This window comes from Theropithecus gelada, chromosome 15, assembly GCF_003255815.1.
Source record: "Theropithecus gelada isolate Dixy chromosome 15, Tgel_1.0, whole genome shotgun sequence".
NCBI classification, from domain to species: domain Eukaryota; kingdom Metazoa; phylum Chordata; class Mammalia; order Primates; family Cercopithecidae; genus Theropithecus; species Theropithecus gelada.
The window spans coordinates 24693275-24720808 of NC_037683.1; the positions used below are offsets into that span (position 1 = coordinate 24693275).

The 27534-nt window shown below is 41.9% G+C and overlaps 1 protein-coding gene across 1 annotated transcript in view; it reads right to left on the reverse strand.

Annotated features, from left to right (window-relative positions):
• The window catches only part of PAPPA (pappalysin 1), a 249545-nt gene that overhangs the window by 77544 nt on the left and 144467 nt on the right, over positions 1 to 27534 (reverse strand). The window contains exon 11 of the mRNA XM_025359303.1: positions 18751 to 18944. Coding sequence (XP_025215088.1) covers positions 18751 to 18944 — 194 coding nt within the window. The remainder of the gene's footprint in view (positions 1 to 18750; positions 18945 to 27534) is intronic.

Consider the following 27534-nt stretch of genomic DNA (forward strand, 5'->3'; position numbering starts at 1 on the left):
GGGAGCGGGCACCAGCTCTTTTTATTTTATTTTATTTATTTATTTTTTTTGAGACGAAGTCTTCCTCTTGTACCCCAGGCTGGAATGCAATGGCATGATCTCAGCTCACTGCAACCTCCGCCTCCCAGGTTTAAGCGATTCTCCTGCCTTGGTCCCCCAAGTAGCTGGGATTACAGGTTCCTGCCACCATACCCAGCTACTTTTTGTATTTTTAGTAAAGATGGGGTTTTTACCCTGTTGGCCAGACCTCAGGTATTCCACCCACCTCAGCCTCCCAAAGTGCTGGGATTACAGGCATGAGCCACCATGCCTGGCCGGCACCAGCTCTTAAAGATGGTCTGCCCAAAATGGGTGCTGCCTGTGTATTATCTCATTTTACCCTCCTAATAATCTTGTGAAATAAGCATCTTTATCCCCAGTTGAGATAAAAGGACTCTGAGATTTGGGTAGGCATTTATCAGCTTGTCAAGACTTAGCAGTCAAACTCATGCTCATCTGACTCAAAGTCTGTTCTCTACTTACTCCATAGCTTGACCTCCCAATAACTCTTGGTCCACACCCTTGGTGTAATACACTTGCATTGTGGTTCCTTGTATGTCCATCTGAATCTCCACATATGAGCTTCAAAGACAGTGCCTATGCCTGATTTCTCTTTCCTTTTCATCAGTGTTTAATGCAGGTTACTGGGCAGGGCTCACTGAATGTCCCCTATGTTAAACTAATATGGGTTTTTCAAGGCTTTATAGGCAGTTCACTGTTGATGCATTAGATCTAGAAATCCAAGTCTATAGGGCCTAGACCAATGTTTAGAGAGAATAATAACCATGTAGTGCTGGAAAGGGACCAGGAGAACCAGGACTCATTCCCATGTGACATCAGTGCTATCATTCTCTCATCCATTGCACAGGACAGGCACCATTAATTAAATAGTGCATCCCTGAAGGTAGGCCTCTAAACCCATCTCAACAAAACAAGACCTCTCCTACGTGGGATCTTCTCTTCATTCCTACTCCTGTCCCTGCTTCCCTCTTATGCCTCTAATTCCAAACTGACCCACTGAACACAGAAAACTTTAAGGGAAACCAAGGGTTAACAGATACACAACACAACACACAGTTACACACACACACACACACACACACACCTCCTTTTTACACACTTAATAGCAATGGCAGCAAAAAGAGAGGGGGGAGCCAGGCTTTCTTTTACCAACCATTAGAAACAATTATCACTTTCCCCAGGCCTCCAGAGCAGCTTTCCCCTTTGATGCCTGCCTTAAAGAGATAGAGGGGAAAGGGAGGGGTGGTTTGCCTTTCTTTCAATATGAGGATTTATTATTTGGCATAGACAGACAATCAAGGAAAGAAGAATTTCCTGTGTGCAGGGCCAGAGTGTGAGACAGAGAGATGGCTTCTTCTTCCCTCCCAGAGTTCTAGAAATAGCAGCAGATCTCAGGGCCTCCACCCAGGAGACACTTTCTGATAAGATAACTTGGCATTGGATGCCCTCCAGCCTTGGGCTCAGCTCTGGGCTGATTAGCACCTCATTGCTCCAGGGATCTGTCCCTAACACATTAGGTATTTCACACTCCGTAGGGGTCTTATACCCTTCAGGCCGGCACCTCCCCACAAGTCTGAAATCCTGGGATTTAGGGTGCAAACCCCTGGCCAGGCCAAATGATCATGGAGGAAAAGCCAGGCTTTCAATGGAAAGGGAATATAGAAATCATATAAGGCATCATTGTTCTACAGCATACTAACATTTTTACAGGTAGGGAAACTAAGTTTCTTAGAAATGATATGGTTCGGAATCATAGAATCGATTCTTAGAGACTACTCATTAAATTGCTCAATTTCATACACACAGGTTCAGGATTTCTGGGGGACAGCAGATAGATGTCTCAACCTTCTTCTAAGGGAAAAGCTTATGTTAGAGGCCTAAGACAGCATTCATGAAAGTGGTAAAGCTAACATGTTTTCTTTGCCATCATTTACTGTCCAGCACCTATGTTCCAAACATAGAATCCCCACATTCCCGGGAAGCCAGTGTTACTATCCTCCTCCTTGTTTGTCCTATAGATAAACAGCCTGGGCTCAGAGGTAATAAATAAGGCACCAAGGCCACACCTGTCAGGAGTGGATGTTGAAGTCTGTGTTACTTCAAGTCTATCTCCTATTCCCAGTCCATTCTACAGATGAGAAAACAGAAACCCACACAGTGTACACGCTGATCTTAATGAGAATGGTGACAATAACAGTGAGGATGATAAATATCCAAATGCTTTCACCTCCATGGACACCATCCTTATGGTGTCATTGTGACGGGGAGATGCATCGCCCACCCCACCCCCTTTTCTCAAATGGAGAAAGAAAATTCACAATAGCAGTGGAAGTACTGATTAAAATAATGACACTAGTCACTCATTTATATTGCATGAAATGTTAGTTCTCACACCTCTACCCCGTGGGGTTGGCATCAGCTCTCCGTTCTGCAGACAGTACAGCCAGGCATCGGGCCGAGTCTCTTCCTGGATGCCCGTTTTGAGGAGATGGGCAGGGGGCTCGAGCTCCTCCAGCTAGTAAATCCTCTAACAAGGGAGAGTGATTAGTGTCGGATGTGGCGGTCGCCTTTTGTGCTGCTGACAACTGCTGCCATTAAAGGCCTGGCCGTGCTCATTTCACACGGGCCCTCCGCAGGCCTGCTCCCTGTCTCCCTAATTATGCCATTCACTAGTCGCCCAGGCCCGCCTATGAACTCCTGACCCAGCACTGAAAGACTTGGGATCTCATTACTAATCTCTTAAGCCACCTAGTCCTCCAAAATACATCCATTTAAGTTGGAGGCCAAGGCTTTGGGGTGGGAGGTGGGGAGAGGGAAAGTCTGGCACAGAGACTTCTCATGACACGGCCATTTCCCCTTTCGGGAGACTGTGGCCTAAGCCACAGGGCAGCTGGCATGACTGTCCGGCTCAGCCCAGGGCAGGCCCTGCTGAGGGCCGGCGACGGGGTCTCGAGACTAGGAGTCCCTTGAACAGAAAGGGGAGGACATCTGGGCCCACCTGTTTGTAATTTCAGGGGTGCGGGTGGGGGATGAGGCCTGTGTTTGTTTTAATTATTATTATTGTTGTTGAAAAGGGAGGAAAAAAATGAGCAGAAACTGTTAACATCTGGAGGCTGCCGTCCAGTTTACGTAATCTCTTGCAGCAGAGGAGGAACACGGGATCCCCAGCCAGATGGTCCGTGGGTGACTTCACAGCACATGTGCTACCTCCAAGAGTTAGATGCTGATGGGGTTAAAAGAGTGGGATGCAAAACCTTCCTTATATTCTTACAGGGTGAGAGGCAGTGGTTTGGGTGCTCCCAGGGATCTGTTTTCTTTTGAAAGAACCATTTTTTTTTTCTTGTCCAGACTAGGCTCAAATGTTTCTACATCTCTCTCATTCAGTCATTGACTCATTCAACAAACATTATTTAGCACTTATTGATGTGTTAGGTTCTTCATTCCCATGGTCCGCATGAAGAAAATGGACCCCAAAGGAATGAAAGCAATAAAGATAAAAATTCCTTCTCCTAAAAGCTCCCAAACCCATGGGGGTAGGAGATGAAGAATGAAGCAAGCAAACACTCATAGAGAAATGTGGTAGGTTCTGCGTTCAAGTGCTGTGAAGGCTGAGGGAGGGGCTTGGAGAAGGGAGTTGCTGAGGCAATCTATGTCTGAAGGCCAGGTCTTAATATCAATATCAAATGGGCTCTAGAGAGCAGGAACTGGAGAAAAAAAGAAAAAAAAAAAAGGCCAGTGAAGGAGAAAAACTCGGCCACAGCTAAGCCATAACAAACCCAGTTTTCCAAATGATGTCAACAGCAGAGGCGTGAAGGATAAGTTTGAGATGCTGAATATTGCTGTGAACACAGTTCTGAGCATGTTATTTTAAAAAATACATTGCTAACTTTCTGTAGTTTAAACTTTATTTTTGCAATTGTTCTGAAAGAAATTAATGAAATGTTACAAATTCTAGATCAGAATATAAAACCAGTGTAGACTCTGGATCAGATCAAGAGAGCACTGTTAACTTCAGTCAGGATAAACACTTGACTCTAGACAGGAGCACAGAGCTACTGCCAGCAGTAGAAAATTCCAAGGCATTTCCAGCTCCAGATAAGAATCCTGAAAAATCATGAATTTTATTTCAGAGCCCAGAGGCATTGTCAGTTCTAGAGCAGTATGTTGAGCACTGAAACACTTCCAAGTTCTGGACCAGAATACGAAAACACCATAATCCTAGAACAGGGCTGGGTAATGCCTTCTGCTCTATAGCCCCAAACCTGAAACTGACTGAGATTTAGACACTGAAGATAAAAAACACACATCTACTTAGCTTTAATCCAAATGCTTTCTCTGCTGGCTCTAGAGTGAAATTCAGACACACAGCCAACCCTGGAGTAAAGCACTAAAACATGGAAATCTCCATCACTCAGCTCAGAGCTACTAAGACTAAAGGGGAATGTCTTAGGAAGCTTCTACACCTCTCCTCGTCCTTTGATTTTAAATCAAAGCCCCTGGGCATTCATGGGTTAATCAGAAAAGTGATGACCACATCCAAGTTCGGTGCCTGGTCACCGAAACCCTTGGTTACAAATAGTTGAACAGTGGTTAATGGCAGTTTTGACCACACTGGCCTATTCAAGAAAGGTCAGAGGAGTGATTTTTTACTTAAAAACATCTGTCTTGAAAGAACAAGACTTTCTCAAGTTCATAAAACTAGAAGTTTCCAGGTTGTTGTTTTTGTTTCCTCCCCTCTTCCCCCTTTCTCTTGTTATTCAGCTTTCCAAATTAAGAGCTCTGTGTTCCAGATTGTGTTGAAAATGAAGTACAAGTCACATTACCTGCAGGGAACCTCACTAGATGCCAAGATGATCATGCAGAGTGCATTGTCTCTGGCTCCTGCTTCTCACTGCAGACCTCAGGGTCCTCCCATCCCCTCTTATAGCCTAAATGAGTAAGGGCTGGGAATTGCTGCATGATTCGCTCTCTTCTTTTTGCTTTTGAAGAGGAGGCAGTACTCTTGTCTAGGTTGCCTCGAGCTTGATTTTTTCCTAGGAAGAGTCTCCAAAGGATGCAATGCAGTGATGTATGTGAGGAACAGGCGGACAGTAGTCACTTATGTTTTTAACAGTGTCCTGCAGACCTTCCAATTCAAACAAGAACTCCCATTTTTAAAGACAAAAGTGGCATTTCTCCCTGGCCTGCCCTTCCACGTTTCAGAGGTAGAAACAGTGACTGTGATGTACAAACCGGGGAGCTTTGTCCACCACAGGTGCAATGGACACTATTGACTTATGTGTCCACCATTCTATCAGCAGAGTTCTCTGAGGAACAAGGACCTTCCAGAGTGATGCTTTCCCCTAGTGGCAGCCTTGGCCAGGACGACAGACATCTGCACAAAAACAGGGTGTTGAAGCAGCTGTTCTGAGATGCAGTGCCTGGGAATCCGGGATCCACAATGTGAACTTCTCAACAACCCCTGCACCTGCCACTTGCCTGAATCTTTCACTGAGGACCAGAAGCCACATGTATTTTAAGTCAAAGGAATGTGAGTTGGAATTTCAGCTTCTGCCATTCACTGACAACATGGCCTTGAACCCTTCATAAAGTTTAATATCTTCCACTGCAGAATGAAATGATGGTACCTATGTTGTAGGGTTGTGAGGATTCAAAGAGCTCTTGCACATGCAAATATTTAGATACACCCTACTCACTAAAGTACAAAATTGACATTTTCCTCCTTTATAACTTGCTGCTTCTTTCTTTCTGGCTATAGAGGGACATGGTTCTGGGTTCAATTTCTAGACTTCCCCGTTCTACCACTGGGCTACCTGTAGAACTTGGGTAAGTGACCTAACCTTTGTAAGTCTTGATTTACGCCTCTGTAAATCAGTGAAAATTACAGTAGTTACCTCACAGGGTGGTTGACAGGTTTAAATGTATTAAAAAACAGTGTCGAGTTCCCTACCTAATGTAATCACCCTGATAGCCAAGTCATTCCGATTATTCTACTCATCATTATCAATTTCTGTAATTACTCTTATATTATGGTTATTACTGGTATTTGTTGTTATTGTGTAGTCCTTCCTTTTCCTTTGTCTCTTAATTCTATATTCCTTCTTTCCTTTTACCTCCACCTCTTCTTCCTCCCTTCTTTCTTCCTCTTACTCCTTCACACCCTTCTGTGCTGGGCCTTGTGTTGGGAGATCTCTCTGAAGGTGAACCACATTCTCGAGTCAGAAAGGAAGACCATTAGGTTTCCATCCATCTCTGTAGGAAGCCAATCACAGGAAAATCACTTAGACCCCAATCTTTCCTGCAATAACAAGAGGCAAAGGGTAGAGCTTCCTTCCTGGGACTCAGCCTCCAGAAGCTGTTTCCTACTTTTTGCCCAAAGCTGTTAGCAGACAAAAAAAAATTATTTCTCAGTATTTATCATGAAACTCTATATGCCAGGCCCTGTTCTTGATGCTGGAACACACACTAGTAAGCATACAAAAACAGTTACCAAAAAACCCTTCTCATTGTGCAGTGAACATTCTGGGGGTGATGATGGATTACGGAGGCACAGAGTAGCAGAAAGAACTTGAGGTCTGGGTTCAGGATGGGTTTTCAGGTCCTCTTCCTCCCCGAATTCACACAGCAGCACTTATCTTCTTTGTAATGTGAAGGGATGAACCAGGAGAGTTCAGAAGGCCCTGCCTGCTTTGATCACCTATGATATTAATAGGAGGCTGTAACCTGGAAACATAAGGGAATCACTGTAGACACTGATTTATAAATGTATTCCAATTATAAAGGAGGTAACACCCAGCAGATATTGTTCCCAACAACATCATTTAATGAGTCCATTTTCTAAGTGTTGTCCACACAGCAGGCCCTATGCTGGGCATGGGAAATACTTAAAAGCGTAAGATGAGGGCCAAATCCTTAGCTGCTCACCAGTCATTTGGTATGAAAAGCTGTGGACACAAGCAATGCACACTGAAAGTCAGCTTGTGCTCAAGCCTGTCTGATAATTCCAGAAGTATTCTGTACATAGAAGAGGGAGGCTGCTCATGGGCTGAGGTTGTCAGGGGAGGGATATGCAAGAGGAGCCACTTGAGCTAAACGCTATAGGATAGTTAAGCCCTAAAAAGGTAGAGGAGCAAATGATGGTGTTTCCAGGCAGGAGAAAAGGAAACCCCAAGACATATCTGGAAATTGCAAGTTGGCCCATACTGCCTGGAATGTGCCTCTTAGAGGCAGTGGGCTGTAAAGCAAAGGTAGAGATTGTGCGTGGCCTTGTCTGCCAAGACTTTTGGAGTTTATAAGCCATGGGGAACAAAATAGAAAGCTTCACAGGTGAGAAATCACTGAGACCAATATTTCTTGTGAATTATGGAGAATATACTCCAAAAGCAAAAGTCCTCCAGTGAGAATTTATGCAGACTTAAAAAATTTAAAACATTGAATTACAAAAATTTAGTATGTCATCTCTCACTCTGGGAAAAAGAAAGGTCATTAAAAAATCTTTGGAAAGGCCGGGTGCGGTGGCTCACACCTGTAATCCCAGCACTTTGGGTGGCCGAGGCGGGTGGATCATGGAATCAGGAGATCAAGACCATCCTGGCCAACACAGTGAAACCCTGTCTCTACTAAAAATACAAATATTAGTTGGATGTGGTGGTCCATGCCTGTAGTCCCAACTACTTAGGAGGCTGAGGCAGGATGCTTGAAAAACCTGGGAGGTGGAGGTTGCAGTGAGCCAAGATCACATCACTATACTCCAGCCTGGCGACAGAGTGAGACTCCATCTCAAAAAAAAAAGAAAAAAAAAAAAAGATGTGATACAATGACAGAACTGAATGAATTTAGGTAGTACTTACCCTATTCCAAGCACTGTCCTAAGTGCTTTAAGTGTGCTATCCCATGGAATTCTCACCATCTCCCCTTAATTATTTAATTTTACAGATGAGAGGACTAAGGCACAGAGAGGCCAATTAATTTGCTCGAGATCTCAATGCAAGTAGCAGCCCTGGCATGTGATGTACTCTAGACCTGCTCTGTCTAGTAGGGGAGCCCAATACCCACATAATATGCTATTTAAATTGAATGAATTAAAATTAAACCAATTAATCAGTTCCTCAGTTTCATAAACTCCATTCCTAGGGCTCAATATCATAGGCGGCTAGAGGCTACTGAACAGGACATTCATATGTAGAACATTTTCATCATCATGGAAGGTTCTATTGGACAGATAGTCTGGAGCCTGGTCTGTGAACACTGATACAATTTTGCTGTCTCTGAAACATAAACTCCTGACCGTAGCTCCATGGTGCATGTCAGTTTATCTCCTCCTTCCCGTTGCATTAAATTGATACTCTCTTCCTGGAGCCCTTGCCACCAGTCAGTTGCACTGAAGACATGGGCATTACCCAGGTGGCATCTGCATCTCTGAAAGCAGTACCTTGACAGTAGACCAGATCTCTCCCAAACCTGTGACTTCCCCAGGGGTCTCTCTTCCAGGAAGGGGAGAAATGCAGACATCACGGAAGTGTCCCCTTCCACCAGCTGCACATATGAGTCATGTTTGGAAAAGGATTCTGGGGTGGGCAGGAGCCCCAGGGAAAACTTTCTTGGACTGTCCTGGCACAGGGAACCTCTCAGCAGGGACATCTCTCATGGGCCTCACTGGGCCCATTTCTCTCTGGAAAACAAACATGTACAAATGTACCCAGGATACCCTGGTGCTTGGATCTGGCTGAAGAATTACCCAGGGTTTAAGAAAATCATGGTTGGAGTTTCTTAAGAGGAGGCAGAAGGCCCTTTCTGGTTTCATTCTACAGGTAACATACCCAGGCTAATTTATCAAAGTAAGGATGGGGAGGAATAGAGAGTGGGGAGGAACAGAAAGTAGGGAGGAGGGGGCTTGAAAGACAAACAAAAACAAATGAACACACACACAAATAAAAACAAAATCTTGCATACAGCCAAACTCTAACTCCCTTTGAAACCCCATCCTTTGGGTCTGGCTTGAGAAAGTTTACTTTCAGACTTAGAGAAATGAGTATGTGGTTTTAGGGACAAAATTCAAAACCGCCAAAGCAGCAGGCTCAGCAAGCTCAACTGGCTATTGCTTCCTAAGAGCATTACAGCCCAGGAGAGTGAATGCTGTTTACATTTTTTACATGTTTCTTGGGTACAGAACATGAAACTAAATTACACAGCAAAGGCCATGGTGGCTGAATGCCGGTGACCCCACTTAAAACAAAACAATAACAAAAAAAATAAAAAATAAAAAAGGAAAGAAAGAAAGAAAGAAAGAAAGAGAAGAACATTAAAGACAAGAATGGAGAAGGGTTTTAGGGGAGCCAGAACAAATGACAGGGATAAAAGAAAGGTTTCTGGTCCTGAAGCTAAGACTGAGGAAGAGGATGTGGAGAATGAAGACGATGAGATAGGAGTAGGCCAGGTTTGGAAGAAAAAGGAAGAGAGAGGCCAAGGAATCTTCCTAGATGGGTCATGGAAGGGGTTGGCAGGGATGTGTCTAGTCTACACGCAGAACCAGTGGAAGCAGCCCCAAACCACAAAGCCTTGCTTATTCTTGGGCTTCAAGTCAAGAAGTGTCAGTTGAAAAATGAAGACTTGCTATTCAAACCAGGATCTCACCGTTCCACGTCGCACCTTCCCCAATCAATCAATACGTGTTTGTTGTATGCCTACAAATGCCAGGCTCATCCCTTCATTGTTTTCCTCTCTTACACATTTTTGTTCCTTCTCCAGATTCAATTTGCTCAGGGATAACATGGTTTAGTAGGGATGTGAACTGACACAAATTGGATGTCTTGCAAGACGTAGCCATGTACTGGACACTTTATATATGTTAGCTCATTGGATCCTCATACCATCTCACAGAATGACAGCAGGACCATGTGAAGATGAGAACAACTGGGGTTCAGAATACTGAAGTCATTTGCCAGGCATCAGACAGTTGGTAAGAAACAGTACTCAAGTTAGGTCTTTCTGGCTTCAAAGCTTATGCTTCTTCTGTGAAACAATATGGCTACACTACAATGTTTTTTAAAGTTTCCCCCAAATCCCCAAGTGGAAAGAAAAATTACTTTCTGGATAGTCTGTCGCTTTATTCAGGTTCGCCCTTCCTCCTCAAAGGTTAACCTCTAAGGTTAACTCCATTTGTCCACATATCACAGCACTTTGCAAGCTTTGTCTTTTCTTATCGAAAGAAGCTATTTTGGTGTCTTCCTTCCTCCATGGCACATAACTTACTGCTTGACACCAGTGGTTGCTTTGTTCAACCTCATGTTGAAAATGATGCTTTGGACACAGAAGATTCACAAGATTCTGTTGATTTTGAATCCAAATACCAGAATCATTTTATAACAGATGGGATTGAGAGGTTCAGGGAATTTGTTTAATCAAAATCAAGTCTTTATTAAGTGAAGTAAGACCAAGAGACTCTCAAAGTCTCTCTCTGCTTAAATTTCTATGCCCCAAATACTATTCTGTTAGAAAAAAAGTCCACATGTTGTCCCTAATTGGATTTGTTCCTCAGTTGCCAAAACTTCACAGGCAGACAGAAATGTTTCTTTAAAACTTTGCTGGTTGCTACCAGAAGGAAAACTGCATTTCTGTTTCATCCTTGACAAGCAACTGCCATGGAGATGTTACTAATCCTATTTTACAGATAAAAAAACTGGGTTGGGGGCAAAGAGATCTGACTTGCTGAAAGTCTCACAGGTAGTAAGTGAAAATCAGGTTGATCTGATCCCCAGATCTGATCCCCAGATCTCATTTTTTATAAAGCTCCAGTCACTCAGAATTTTTCAGTCCAAATCCTAGGGCCAATCAGAGTGTCTAGATTTTTGTAGATTTCAACAGATATTGAAAGGGTAAATGACCAAAGGATGAATAGAAGAGACAGCCAGGAGCAGAATCTAGTAGATCTCTTTGCTGAGGCCCCATAAGATTCAGTAGATTTAAAGTCTCCCACAGCCCAAGGTTTTCATGACAAGTTTTGGGGGTGGTTATAGTGACCAACTTAGTGGGCTCCCTTCTGAGGCAGGCTCTGATTTTTACTTTCCTGGAGGGATTTTTGGGTGCCCCACACCATGGGACAGGCTGAACTAGACCATGGTACTTTCTGTTCTGTCTCCTTAGATGACTTGCACACGTGCTCTTGAAAAATTATTCAGAAACCACCAGGAGAAAGCAGATCCCTTGGGTATTTGGGAAAACTGCTTGGAATTGTCTCTGAAATTTCAGCATGTTCCCTTCGCCTTTCCTCCTTCCACCACCATTGGCAAAGGCTCTCTCATTTCACTAATGAGAGGAGATGAGTGCTTTGGTGAAGGCCATAGCAGGCAGGGCAGGCAAGGAAGGGATAGAGAGCCCCTTAGAAGTGACTTCAGCACTGGGTATATAGAGTACAGGATTTCTTCCTGCCCTTTGCAAATAGCACACTCTAAATAGCATTGCGGAATTGCTTATCAATGCAGAATTTCCAGGTGAGGCCGTTTTAATGCAATACCAGTATCCTGGTATAACAAAAGAAAATAGAAGAAAGAGTGCCATGGGTGGGGTGATTCATCTCCCTGAGACTCAGTTTCTTCATTTTGAGAGAGGAATATTAAGAATTCTCAGCAGGGTTGTTCTGAAATCTATGCAAAATAATACAGGGCCTGGCATGTAAGAAGTGTTCAACAGTTGTCAATGTTCTTCTTTCAATGGTCCAACCATGTTAGTCTCCTGCTGAAAAACTCAGAAAAACTCCCCACTGCCCTCAGGATAATGTCAAGTTCCAAGCATTGGCAGGATTTTCCTAACCATATTTCCTAGCTCATCTCTCTTGACTTCCCCTTCATTTATTATTTACCTTCTTTTGGATATGCCCCTCGCAGCCCCCATCATGTGATTCTTTCCTCCCTCTCCTGTCCTCCAGCTTATCCTTTTAGTTGAAACTCAAAAATCACTTCTCCCTGTCCTCCTTGGGTCCGTCTCTCTGAGCACTTTGTACACTGCATCGTAAGTATACGTGGAAAGATTTCTTATCCTTGTATCCATACAATACCCTAGTGGGTATCTAGTCCCTTGCTCTGGAGACAAGGATGAGGAAGACACAGATGAATGGTTTCTCCACTCCTGCCTCAGACTTGGCAGCCATCAAAAAATATGCACATCTGGCTGGGCACAGTGGCCACACCTGTAATCCCAGCACTTTGGGAGGCTGAGGAAGACGGATCATTTGAGGTTAGAAGTTTGAGACCAGCCTGACCAACATGGTGAAACCCCATCTCTACTAAAAATACAAAAATTAGCTGGGCATAGCAGCATAGGCTTGTAATCCCAGCTACTTGGGAGGCTGAGGCAGGAGGATCACTGGAACCTGGGAGGTGGAGGCTGGAGTGAGCTGAGAGTACACCACCTGTCCTGGAGGATAGAGTGAGACTAAGAAAGAAAGAAAGAAAGAAAGAAAGAAAGAAAGAAAGAAAGAAAGAAAGAAAGAAGGAAAGAAGGAAAGAAGGAAAGAAGGAAAGAAAGAAAGAAAGAAAGAAGAAAGAAAGAAAGAAAGAAGAAAGAAAAAGAAAAAAAGAAAGAAAATATGCACATTTTACACTTTTCTTTCACTGACATTTTAAGGTTTCCTATGTATAGCACATAGCTTGTAAATTGAACGAAGTTTCTTCTTCCTCTTTGTGTTTCTTCTTCCTATTTGTGCATTTATTATTTTTTTCTCCCCATAATCCTGCTATAATTAGGCAGACATTCCAAAATTTAAGAAATCATTTTTACATGCAAGGGTTGGCAACTTAAAACACTTATGTGTCTCTCTTATTTCCATACACACATTTTAGAAAACTCTCTGGAAAGGGCAATGGGTGAAAGAATGGGAGCCAAAACCTGGAGATCTAAGCAGTAGGCAAAAATTATAGGGCAGTATTTTGGGCACTGGAGAGAGGGAATGCCCACTTTCCCGGTAGGTCTTAATGCATACCACATATTAAAAGATGCAAAAGACACTAGCTCTTCTAGCTTATTCTCATGTGTCAGTCATTGGAGCAGGCTTGAGCTGTCTGGTCCTGTAGCTGTATTATGAACACAGTGGCCTGCATCTTGGTCCTGCCCCTTATAGAGTTGAGCCCTGAAGCAAGTTACTCTGCTCTCTGAGGCTTTGTGTCCTAATCTGTAAAGTGAGAACAGTGATTCCTACTTCTGTAGTAGCTTTAGTAGGATTCATGAAATTTGGTGGAAAGCCTGGAAGAAGTTGACAAATGCTATTTTTATAATTTGTTTAGGATCTTCTGAAAGTGGGCAAAGGACTTTTCTGTCTTACACACTGGCTCTAATCCCTACTGGCTGAGTAAGCTGATAGCAGTGTGGTTTCTTCCTCGGGGAAACTCCCTCTAAATCTTACACTCTTGGGTCTTTGGCTACTATTTCTAGTTGAAAACACCCTTCTGATGACATGGTAAGCTTTATGAAGGCAGAAAAAGAACCAGTACTTCTTTGAACCTTCTCAAAGTGCCTGCTGCAGTTCTGAGTATGTAGCAAACATTTGCTGACGCAACAATGTTTAATTCAACAAAATCTTGACTGAGCTTCTGTTCTGTGTGGGTCCCTACAGCTAGCTTTGGGGGGAGTGCAAAGAAGGAAACCTGACACGAATAAGACAGGGAATTAACATTTGTACTTCCCATCAAGTGAACAAACCGAGCCCAGAGTGTTTTCTCTGCATCCTTCATTTCTACCAGGTAGATATCATTCATCTTAATTTCTACTAGGTAGATGTTATCATTCTCATTTTCTATAGGACACTAAGATTCCCAGACGAGTAACTTACTCAAGGTTTCCATTTCAGAACGGAATTTAAGAGAGCAGAGCCAGATCTGCATGATTTCTACTTCACCTCATTAACGGCCGTGCTCTCTCTCACATTCATCAGTGCAGGACTCAAACATATTTCTGTTCAATCAAGTGAATAAATAAATTAATACATAAATTGTTATATCGCAAGGCATAGTATGGTTTGCATTTTATTGATTGATTGATTGATTGATTTTGAGATGGAATTTCCCTCTTGTCACCTAGGCTGGAATGCAATGGCACTGTCTCAGCTCACTGCAATCTCCACCTCCCAGGTTCAAGCAATTCTCCTGCCTCAGCTTCCCAAGCAGCTGGGATTACAGGTGCCTGCCACCACAACCGACTAAATTTTGTATTTTTAGTAGAGATGAGGTTTCACCGTGTTGGCTGGCCTTGAACTCCTGACCTCAGGTGATCTGCCAGCCTCAGCCTCCCAAAGCACTGGGATTACAGGCGTGAGCCACTGCGCCCAGCCTGGTTTGTATTCTAGTAGAGGCATGAAGTATTATGAATGGGCCAAGGAATAATAATAGCAACTCAAAATGAAGTGGTCAAAGACTAATATACCCAATTGTGGGTTAATGGGACATAAAGTCAGAGAATAAATTACAAAGAAAAGAGGCATACCTAGGTCTCACCTGCCTTCTAGTGCAGGAATCTTCTGTTCAGTCAGCTGCCCAGCCTGAATGTCTTATAATGGGGAACTTCTTATATCACGAGGCACTCCATCCCACTGTGGATAGTTCCCATTCTTTGAAAAGTTTTCTTTGCTTTGGCCCTCAAACTACTGCCCTCGAAATGCTTAGTCTAAGTTTTACCCTCAAAGGATTAACCAAATAAATTGGTTGGTTGACTGAAGGTCTGTAATCCCTTAAGAGAGCACTGTAAATTCCAGATAGTCTTAATATTTCCATTTCCTACTCAGGCCGCTGCAAAGGAGGAAATGTTTGGATAGGAGGAAACAGACTTTGGTAGAAATGCTGGGGGTGGGGGTAAAAGGAAGGAATATCAACATCTCATTTTGGCAGCCTTTTGTGTAAAGCATTAGAGAAATGTGAAACATGGAGACAAAATAAGAACAATAAGAGATCTTTGCAAGCACTTAAACCAAACCAGGTTCTAAGGTTCCCAGAAGAGAGATAACTTGATTTTTTCAGTTAATTTCCATTTTTTTTCTATCTCAGGAACTTCTTAATTCCAGCTGGGCCAAGAAGGTGCATGGCCAAAATATCCAAAGAATGTCTCTTATTATAGGATATTCAACCCAATTTGCACAACCAGGAAGTTTTGATACTTCTGATAAGGTCTGGATATGAGACTCAATGTTCAGGGTTAGCTTTGCCTTAACCAAATTTGGGAATCTTGTTTGAAAAGAATGAACGAGAAACACTGGAAACCATTAGATATGGCAGACTTTTACAACATCAAAACTGAAGTTTTATTCAATATTCTCAAGCCATATAGTACAATGCATGCTGTTTCTTTGTAGTAGTCATAGAGATTCTGCAGACTTATTGTGATAAGAATGTGCCTTTGATAGAATTCTCACTCCTAACTCTTGTACAGTGACTAGGTCAGAGGCTGGGTATTTCAGTTCTTTGGTATCTTCAACAGGCTCTAGCACAGAACTAGGCACATAACTCCAATAAACATCTGCGTTTATCATTTTTATTGCATCACGGAAAGATAGAAAGTGGGACCAAACTGAATTGTAAAGAGGAAATGGGAACGACTAGGTTATTTCATCATTCCCTAAGTTAATGGAGTGTCCTAAGGAACTCCAGGGCATCATGGAACACGGCCACCTCGTCAGGGAATGGGAACAGCCTGAATTTGAAGGTAGAGGCAGTGACTATAAGTTTGCTCAAGGAGAACTGAAGTACCTCATGAGGTCTGCAGAGTGACACTCAACGCTGAGATCTATCCATCTAGGAGTCTTTCTGCTTGTTTTGCAGTGAAGTTTTCCAGGAATCCAGCCACTTCCAACTTTTGAATGTGACCTCATGTTCCCAAGGGCCCACTGTCATTCATCTTCCATGAGATTCTTCTAATCCTAGATTCTTCCCTTATGCATTATGTAACTTATAGTGAAGCCGCTGTGTTCCTCAGTTTCTCCAAGGTAGACAACAATTCCTACCTCGAAGAATGACAAGGAGATTGGCTGTAATGTGCATACATGTGTCCAGTGCCTGGTGGACCTTGATAACTACTATTTCCTTCCTGCTATTCTCTTCTATCTGCTTTGGTATTCCCATGCTCCTACAGGGCCTTTTTGTGTGTAAATTTGTGTATGTATGTTTGTGTGTGTGTGTCTGTGTGTGTGTGAGAGAGACAGAGAGGGAGAGAGAAGAGGGAGAGTATGAGCATCTGGGGGGAAAGTGAGAAGCACATGATACAATTCCCATCTTCTTGCTAAGCCCGACTTCTAAGAGCCTCCCAGCTCCTCCTCTCAAGCTATCAACATCTTCACTGGAAGCCCTGACAGGGTGAAAATTAACCACCAATCTCTTCTAATCACTGTACAAGGTAATGAAGGGCACAATTATATTTCCTCCTCATTCTCTGTTGTTGGAAGGAAGGTACGTTTGCACTTCAGGAATGGCCCTTACCTCTAATTATGCAGGCTCTGTGTGTGTGTGTGTGTGTGTCTGTGTGTGTGTGTGAGTCTGTGTGTGTGTGACTGTGTGCCCATGTACATGTGTATGCGTGTGCCTGTGTCCCTGTGTGTGGTGGTGTTAGGGTGTGTGTGCGAATGACTTCTAGGTACTTGCTTTCAGATGAGGAATTCAGAAGACTTTTGTTCCGCTGCCCTCGGCCTGGCCCTGCACCCAGCCTGCACACATATTCCCTCCCCTGACCCTGTATTCTCCAGTGAGCTGATCTCATTATGGCAAATTTAGTTACAGCTGAAATCTCCTTGTAACAAAGATTATGTCCAAGCCCAGAGTAATGGAACCTAGTCGATTTCATTAAAATAAAATTGGTTACAATGAATAATTCAATAGGATGATTTTGTTTCCTCATCTCCTCTTTGTAGATCGAAGAGCTAGTATTTATAATGATTTTTTAAATTGGATTTTTGTTTAGGAAGAGATAATCACCAGTAATTCCTGACAGCCCCTCCTTACAAGATTGGAATAATTGCCCCATGAAGCTTCTTTTCAAATGCTAAGACTGGAAAATTTTTTCTCTCCTTTTCTCACATTAGTCGCAATAACCTTTGGGTGATTTTTAAGCACAGCTGCTACCTCAACTCTTGCTCATGGGAGGTTCTGAGTGTGTTAATAATTCTCTTAGTTGAAGGTTGTTTTTAAAACATTTCTAAGAACTGGATGCTAGTGTTGAATTTGGAATTCCTGTTTCTTTTGCTGGCCCCAGCCCTGTTGTTTCTGAAGCAGGACATTCTATGTGATAGAGAGGCAATGTTTGAGTGTTTTCTGTCAGTGTCGTTCATTTGCATGTGGCAATGGGATGTATGTGTGTGTATGTGTGTGTATCTACAGTCAATTAAACACACATTTGCTGGGCACCTATCTAGCCTGTGCTTGAAGATGAAGGGACAAAGATGAATAAACTGAAACTTGTTCTCAAAGAACCAGCAGACTAATGGGGGAGCCAGACAGACAAACAGATACCTCAGAGTTCAGTATGATAAATGCAACCACACAGATGATTCCACCAAGCACAGAGGTGGCACAGTGGGAGGATGAACCCTAGCCATTCATCTATCCATGCACTGTTTCATTCATTCAGCAGGTTGGCACTATACATATTAAGCATCAGGAAATGCCATGTTACCATTTGTTTCCACTCTCCTGAGGGCATTAAAAAATAAATGCAAATGAATAAAGGCTTTAGTAATGTAAACATAAACAAAAAATGAATGAAGAAATAATCAAATACATGCAACAACTAAAAATGAGGTAGTCCTACTCTGTACCTCACCCAGTGATTCTTCACTGGACCCCAGAGGAAGGTCATATCTTTCTTTCATCTAGAAGCCAGGCCTACCCCACTGAACCTAAATCAAGAAAGCAGTATTAGAAAGGAATGTCTGGGAATAGCAGCTCATCTGCAAGGCCAGGAGGCAGGCTGGTCTCTGAAAGGCCACTAGGCCAGGCAACCAGAAGCGCTGAGTCATGCCCCTGAGAAATGTGAGTCTTGGGGAAGGCAGGTGCTTCCTTGGTAGGATAATTGGAAAGGGGGCCCTCGGGACAGCACGGCCATCTCTAGAATCATATAAGCACTGGTGGCCCCAAAACTCTCACTCCCTGGACTAAGCTGTCAGTCCCCGGGAGAAGAACTGTGGCACATAAATAGTGCATTAGGGGACTGAGGCATGAGTCACAGCTTCTTAGAATTGGGAAGGCCCTTGGAGATCAACAAGCTCAACTACTCTGTATTTTAAGGATGAGGGAGAAAAATAGGGCCCAGAGAGGTAGGGGAACTAGTCTAAGGCCACATAGCAAATTACTGTAGAATTACTGTTAAATCAGGGAGTACACAGTTGGCACCCCCTAAAAAGTGCGACTTCTAATATAAATTCATTCTTACCTCATTGAAACACATGGTATATGCAAAATGGAGTTCTTTCTCCAAATATTAGTTATCACAGGCAAGGAAATAGGAGGAAAGTCATTACCCCATCATACAATGTTCCCTGCCCTAACAATTCCAGATCGAATCCTTTACAAATGGTATTCATGAAGCCCTAACAGTACATTTAATAAAGATATGCTCAAGTGGCCACATCCAATGACACTGCCTTAGAGGTGAGTAGCCTTGTGGGGCATAGCGGAGATTTTGAATGTCTGCAGGAAATGTCACACATGGTTAGGATCTTACCTGGGATGCTGCTGGCTGTCCAATGATGACCCAGCCTGGGCACTGCTGGTCTTGATGAGATACTGAAGCATTGGATGCCCATTGATCCAGGAATCCCTGGGGCGTGTAGACACCACAGTCCTTAATGCTGGTTTTTTGTTCAAACTCCTCACATACCCCATCACCATCATGGAAATAGCACCGGCTGGGTTCATCTGCAGAAGATTGACATAGAAAGGGAGAGAATAAATAAATATTTGTTCTTTGGCCTCAGCTATCATCAGCAGCTGTAGAATCAGACCACCAAAACCGTTGGCACTGTCAAGCCCATCATCATTAGTCATGATGGACTATTAGTCAGTCTTTAAAAAAAGAGGGAAAATCTGTCATCTGCAACAACATGGATGAAGCTTGAGGTCACCATGCTAACGGAAATAATCCAGTCGCAGAAGGACAAATACTGCATGATTCCACGTATAAGTGGCATCTAAAGTAGGGAAGCTCATAGAAGTAGAAAGTAAAATGGTGGTTTCCAGGCTCTTGGAGGGGGAGGAAATGGAGAGTTGCTTTTCAGTGAGTATATGGTTTCAATTGCACAACATGAAAAAGTTATCGGAATCTGCTAAAATAGTGTGCTTATAGTTAACGATATTGGACTGTACATTTAAAATATGTAAAGAAGGTAGACCTCGTGTTGTGTGTCTACGCTGTAATAAAAAGTTCACAAACACTTTCACCTTCATTACTCCAAATATTCCTCATAAATCTTTGTGAGGAAGATATCATTCTTTCAGATGAGGAAACTGAGATTCCATACATCTTTAATAACTTGCCCAATATCACACAGTATGTTAATACCTGATCTGGGTCTCCAACTCAGGCATTCACTTTCCAAGTTCTGAGTGCAGTTGACACAACAGAATTTCACAGATGCAAACTGGGGGTTATTTAACTCCAAAGAGGATTTCAGTTTTGCATTAAAACATGAACTGATTTACAAGGGACACTTGCTTCAATTCCAGATCTGAAACCAAATTGCTCTGTTAATTTGAACAAGTCTCCTTGCCTCACTGGGCTCAACCATCAGAGCAGAGAAAGAGGTTACACTACTGAGATGCCAAGAACCCTTCCTGTCTAATGCTATAGGCTTCTAAGGGCTGGTCAGATACCCTAGGAGTTTCAGTTAAAGACCAAGTGAATTCTCAAGCTCCCATGTCATCTAAACCACAGCAAGGGCTTCTGTTTGGAATGATTTAAAGCTGTAGCCGGTTGCAATGATTCTCACTTAGCTGCAAGGACAAGGATAACAGAAGCACAAAGCGAGCAGTAGGATGCCTTCTAAGTAGGTATGACCTATGCATGTTTCTTGATATTTCAACACAGAACAATACAAGGAAAAACCTCAATGTGGCCATCCAAAAGAGATCACCTTGTCCACCTTTTTACTAATTCTAGCACCAGCTCTTCTGTGCTATTTTCCCAACTTTTCTAGGCAAAGCTAAATACCACCTCCTGTGTGGGTGCCTATTTTATAAAGATTTCTATCTTAACACTTATCACACTGTGCTGCTATTAAGTCTACATGTTGCAGGACTTCTGAAAGATTCTGAGCTCCTTGAAATATAGTTGCTAGCCAGTGTCTTAGGGTTACTATATAATTTATCATCCAAACTAGAGCACTTTGAAAATGATAGTGGTGCTATTAAAAATTATGTCCAAACAAAAGGAACACATCCTGGGAAAATCTGAATCTCTCAGACAAATCAGGAAATATGGTCACCCTAAGGCTTCTGCTTGATTTAGAACATTCTTCCACAAAATAATAGAGTGGAGCTCTGGAGAGGGCACTGAATTTAGGGCCAAACACCAGGGTTTGGTTTCTGTCCCTTGTATTAGCTGTGTAACTTTGCACAACTGGCTTCACTTACTTCTTGGCCTCTGCCCTCTGTCCCCAATCTATAATGTAGAAATTATAGTCCCAACCAGGATAATCTCTCAGGATAACCATAGAACTCTAATAGGAAATGAACATAAATGTGCTTGTACATCCTACAATAATCACTGAGAGAGAGAGAAAAAAATACTCTTCTTCTAAGGGGTCGATTTGCTTCTAATGGAGGAATTAAATCAGCTTGTGAAATCAGTGCTCACTTGAAACACTTTCAAGCAACTTTCCCCTAGCTAGAAAGAGCCCCCACCAAGGAGAAACAAGACAGATTTCTATGACCTTGAGTATCTGAAAAGAAGTCATTGGATTCATGGGCAGCAGAATGCTGAACTTCTTCCAAGCTGCAAAATCCCTTGTTTATTTCTGGTGACAGTTTACCTAGTGAAATACTATCAAAGGAGCCCAAATAGGGCCAGGCACAGTGGCTCATGCCTGTAATCCCAGCATTTTGGGGAGAGCCAAGACAGGTAGATTGCTTGAACAATCTGATGAGCCTGAGCAACATGATGATACCCTGTCTCTCCAAAACATACAAAAGTTAGCTGGGCACAGTGGTGCACACCTGTAGTTTCAACTACTCAGGAGGCTGAGGTGAGAGGATTTATTGAGCCCAGTAGATCAGGGCAGCAGTGAACAGTGATCACACCACTGCACTCCAGCCTGGGTGACAGAGAAAGACCCTGTCTCAAACAAACAAACAAAAAATAAAAAAGAAAAAGAAAGAAAGAACGAGTAAAAGAAACAGAATAAATCAATTCGTTAATTCGTTATAAGTGACCAGTAGCATTCATGGCAGTTCAACCCTAGAAAGAATATAGGCTCAGCACTTCTCAGTAGCTCCAACCACTTGTGAATGTGGCCTCTCTACATACCATATAACCTAGGCCCAATCCAAGAGTGACCAGCCATAAATCCAGAGTATACTCTTCAGAAACTCAATACAGAGAACTGAAAAGAGCAAGGGTTTTCACATCAGGCAGAAGTAGGTACAAATCTGAATTCTGCTTCCTATAAGCACTACAAAGATGACATAAATAAAATAACCTAACCTCTCTGAACTTCATTTTCATCGTCTGAAAAAAAATGGAGGTAATGATGTTTACCCAGCATTGTTGCAGTGATTTCAGATGACTGTGGGTACAATGCTGGCCCCTTCATCCATTTTATCTAATGGAAAACTGTGAGCTCGAGGAGGAAGCCATCTGCTTCCAGGTCACAGAGACAGGTGGTAGCAGAGCAAGAAGTAGAAGACCGGCCTTTTCATACCTAGCAGAGAAATCCTCCCCCTACATGCCATAGCTACAGAATGACGAAAAAGCCTCTTGGAAATAAGATCATAGGGGTGCCTAACTCTTAGTATCACTATCTTCTCCTCCAATATAAATAAAAATAGGGTTAGATCATATTCTCTATAAGGGTAAGATCTAGTCTCTAAAATGACTTAATTTCCTTAGCAAAAAACCTCTCAGAATGACAGAAATTGGGGTTAGATTTTAGTTCTTCTAAAGGCTAATTTCTTCCTGATTATGTTTAAGACCACAATAAATTTGTCTGCTAGGTCAGCAGAACCTGAGGATGGAGGAAAGGTAGAAACAGACATAGGTAGGTAAACAGGTATGTAGGCAGGTCGATAAGTAGACAGATTATATATGGAGAGGTAGAGGAAGAGTTAAAAGACAGAAAACAAAGATGGAGTTAAAAAGAAAACAAGGGAGAGAGAGAGAAAGAAAGAGAGAAGGTGCAGTTTCTTTCCAAGATTCTGCTGACAAAGCTATTGTGAGTCCCTTTTTAAAATAACATCCTTGGACACAGCTATTCAGTTTCTGTTGCTACTAGTGTCCCGGGGGCCCTTCAGCTACATCTGCCAGCCCGTGTCTGGGGAATTCTCTCTCCCTCTCTACTCCCTTTGCCCCAAGCACAGAAGAGAACAGAGTGAGGAATGGAATACAAATGTGCAGCCAGAAAAAACAAAGACAGCAACAACAAAACATTAAAACAAACTGGTCTTGTTTTCATTACATCAATTTACTTGGTGCTCCTTAAATACTTTCTGCTTGATACTGAGCAGGTTGTAGTGAAAAGAGTCTGAAGTCAATACCAAGGTCAAATAACTTCCATGTAGTAGGTAGGTGGCATTGATAATAATACAGTACATTTCATTGTGAGGGGTACTATGAAAATTATACACAGACATACACATGCATGTGCACATGCGCACACTTTTATACACATATACATTCTGAAAACATAATACACTTTCAATAAATATTTGTTGAATGAACGAATAAATGACCAAAATGTGGCATCCCCGATGTATATACTCTCATCCAAATATAGTTTAAACTCTGCACTCTTTGACTGTTTTCTTTAGACTGCACCTTAGGGAGAAGGAAATGGAGCTGTAAGCCAGGTGGTGACTAGTTGATAGTGGGATTGCACTGGGCACTCTGATTTCTCCATCCCACGCCATCTTCCTCTCACATCAGGGAATTCCTCACTTCAGGTTCATTCCCTTTCATGTGGTGACACATTTAGAAATCTGCTCTATCCAGCTAGGAGACTTGATGTGGGTGGGGTGCCATTAGCAAAGTCTGTCTTCCCCAGTTGAGATTTCATATGCCAGAAACTTTCTTTTCCTTTTGGAAGAAAAGAGTTCAGCTTCAAAAGCCTGAGGCAGATGGACTTTCTGTAAGTGAACAGACATAGTTGATACTGCCACCAGTTGACTTTTATTTTCATTTGTCTGGGGCATCAAGGTGAAATGCCATGTCCCTGAGTTTCTGAGGCACGTCTGCAGGACACTATTTAAGATACACAGAGATTGTTATTCTCATTTGAAAGCTTGGAAGACCAAATCTTAGGAAAATGAGATTAGTTTACCTTGAAGTATAAGCAAAGGCTCAGGTTAGCGCTATTGTTAAGAGTTCTTATCCTTGAAGTCGGAAACCCTGGATTCAAGCTCCTGATCTATCTCTGATTATTGGTTAATCTTGGACATGGTATTTCACCTCCCTATGCCTCAGTTTCCCCATATATAAAATGAAAACAAAATTACATTTTAGACTTTCTCAACAAGGTTCTGAGGATGATCAAATAGCATAACAGACTGAGATGGAAAAATAATACTGGTCTTAAAGACAAAGGGTCTATTCTTAATAATGATGCTAATGAGGTTGGAGTTGGAGAAGAAGTCTGCTTAATTAGAGATTCTACTTTTCTCTACCCAGCCCCAGACCCTAAGGCATCTTGAAGGATAGAAATGATCAAAGAGGATGCATGAGCTATTTTCAATATAAATGTCAAGGAAGCAAGTAAACGAACAAAAGAAAAAGGTAACAACCTAAAGAAAATAATATACTGACTTATATTGGAATGATTTCAATACAACTGGTGGACAATAATTAACTTAGCTGGATTAGAAACTTTGGGAATTTATGACATCACTGGAATCACTCAGGTGAATACGTGACAAAAATAACTAAAGAGGCTAAAGAAGTCAGAGCTGGAGAAGGGAGGAACCATTCTCAGGTTCTGCTGACCTAGCAGACAAATTTATTGTGGTCTTAAACATAATCAGGAAGAAATTAGCCTTTAGAAGAACTAAAATCTAATCCCAATTTCTGTCATTCTGAGAGGTTTTTTGCTAAAGAAATTAAGTCATTTTAGAGACTAGATCTTACCCTTATAGAGAACATAATCTAACCCTATTTTTATTTATATTGGAGGATTGAATGTTTATTAAATTATTCGTGTCTTCTCAGTACAAGATATCAGGGATAATTTTCACAAAGAAACTTGCCTTCACATTGACTCTCATCAGTTTCAAAATGTTGAACAGATAGTCATAAGTTATTGGTCACTGTAAAAGCTAACTGAAGCCAATGTGTTCTTCAAACAAGGCCTGAGATAATGTATATTCTCCAAGATAGTGGGATAATTTAAGGTATTTTGGCTATAACTCTTCTACCTGACATATGAATCTTACCATGCTCCTCCTTTGATAGATCCTCACTACTTACAGAGAATCATTTTCCACCGGCCATGGTGGCTCATGCCTGTAATCCCAGCACTTTGGTAGGCTGAGGTGGGCGGATCATCTGAGGTCAGGAGTTAGAGACCAGCCTGGCTAACATGGTGAAATCCTGTGTCTACAAAAAATACAAAAATTAGCCAGGCATGGTGGTGTGTGCCTGTAATCCCAGCTACGTGGGAGGCTGAGGCAAGAGAATCGGTTGAATACGGTAGGCGGTGGTTGCGGTGAGTTGAGATCACGCCACTGCACTCCAGCCTGTGCGACAGAGCAAGACTCCATCTCAAAATAAATAAATAAATAAAAATAAATAAAAATAATTTTTTAAAAGATCATTTTCCTTAGCTTGGCATACAAGATCATCCACAAACTGACCTCTTCATAAACATTCTACACCAACAATTCTGTTTCATTTCTCCATGCCCTTACAAAGGTTATTTTTCTCTGCCTGAAATGCGCTTTCCATTTTTCACTTTGCTAACTCCCACTGGTTCTTCAAGGTTCATCTAGAGTATCTCTTTTGCAAGTCTTCTCTATTCTTCATCCCTTTTTCCTGACTCCCACCCTCGCTGAGTGTCATTCCTGTGTTCTCACAGTTCCCAGATTTCTTCCAATACAGTTTCCTTACTATCTATCTGTGGGTCTGTTTCCTTATCAGGCAGACAAGATCTCTGCGAACAGAATTGTGGAGTCCTTCACAGTAGTATTTCCAACCCATAACAGTGCTCAGAGTAAAGGGGACACCAAGCCAGTGATTGAGGAATATATGACTGGATGAATGACAAATGAAAGCTAACAATGGATTTATCTTAGAGTTCATTTGTTACCAAATTATACATAGTCTAAACTAATTAGGTGTTTGTGTACTTTTTTGTAATGCTATTACCAACCATACCATGATAGTACTACAAACCAGATTTCATCAAAACAGAGGCACCTTCTTATAGGGTATGTCATACTTTTCCTAAAAGATTCATCAGCTTCACTATAAAATTTCCTCAAACCTTGGGATTGCAGTTTTCAAAATTAAACCCCAAGGGATTGCTTCTCAAATATTTCTGAGATGCCCAGCTAACACTAAGAACCCAGTCATTCATTTTTTTATTATTTCAGCAATGAGTGAGCAACACATAACAGCTACCAAAGCTTTCTGGAGATTTTAGGAGTGAGGGCTATTGCAATACCCAGCTAAAATATCTCCTAATCATTAGATGAGAACTGGAGAAGGTTATAAATTCATTTAATCAATATACTAACATCTACTTGTTGTCATGCTGGTGCTGGAAATACATTGATGAATCAGGACAGGACTTTCTCCTATCAGTACTTCTTGGGAAAATGAGAGAAGGTTTCCTTGACAAAATAATTTGAGGGAAACATCATAGAGGATATAAATAATTTGAGCATGCAAAGAGAGGGGTCTGAGTAAAGGATAAACTTTGACCAATACTTAGTAAGGGAATGCAGTAAAACCTGGAACTAATACATTGAGAAACTGATCTGAAGCTAGATACAAAAAGGATTGCGATGCCATGTTAAAGAAATTGAAATTATCCCTTAGGAATGAGGAGACTTTGAAAATTTTTCTAAATGAGAAAGTTATTTTGTACTCATAACTTTTACACTGTTAGAGGCAATGAGGTGTTATAATTGATTTTTCTTAGCACACGTCAGTTTCTACTTATTTGAACAAATTGCATAGAATTGCTAAGCCTTGGTTTCTTCATCTGAATAACGGTTGAAGGATTGAATGTTTATGAAGCTCAAGTCACTGAATATTAAAGGCAAGTATATAACAACCAAAAATATGTACTTAGTTGTTTCTATAGGCCAGGTACAATGATAAACTATAAGCACAGAGTAATAAATAAAATAGCCACCACTTCTTCCTTTGTGAACTCACAACTAGTAGTAAATGCAAGTAAAGTCCTTAGTACGTAACAGGTGGTCAATAAGTGGCCAATGATGATGATGATCATGAAGTTGAAAGCAATTATTTCATTTTACTTATGGGAAAGCTGAGGTTCATAAGGTTGAAGTGATTTTCTGAAGCTGTTAGAGAGAATTTCCAGTACAGATAAGACTAGACTGATGGATCTTGAATTTATAATACATGTCAAATATAAATTTGTGTTACAATTTGTAATTCACTGCACCATGCCACCTCATCAGACCCAATTTCTTTTCTTTCTTTCTCTCGCTCTCTTTCTTTCTTTCTTCAGTCTCGCTCTGTCTCCCAGGCTGGAATACAATGGCATGATCTCGGCTCACTGCAACCTCTTCCTCCCGGCTTCTAGCATTTCTCCTGTCTCAGCCTCCTGAGTAGCTGGGATTACATGCACCCGCCACCATGTCTGGCTAATTTTTGTACTTTTAGTAGAAACATGGTTTCACCATGTTGGTCAGGCTGGTCTTGAACTCCTGACCTCAGGTGATCCACCCCTCTCAGCCTCCCAAAATGCTGGGATTATAGGCATGAGCCACCATGCCTGGCCCAATTTTCAATATATAATTCTGGGAGCAAAATAGTTGGTTACCCTTAAGTGAGTCTCAATATTACTTTTGGAAATCTCTGATTTCACTTTTTGTAACATTCACTGGTATAGGCTAAATATAACTAGTCTGGGAAGCTATTGAGGTTACTAATCTTCCAGCCCATTGATGAGCCAAAAAGAAAACCAAACATACACAAAACTACCTGTAGATGGGGAGATGAGGGTTCTTAGTCACTAATTTAGAGCTTAAGGAGAAAGCAAAGAGTTTGAAAGTGTACTCTTCTGAAATGAACCTCCTTCCAAAGGATGAGTGGATTTACCTGTCTTTCTAA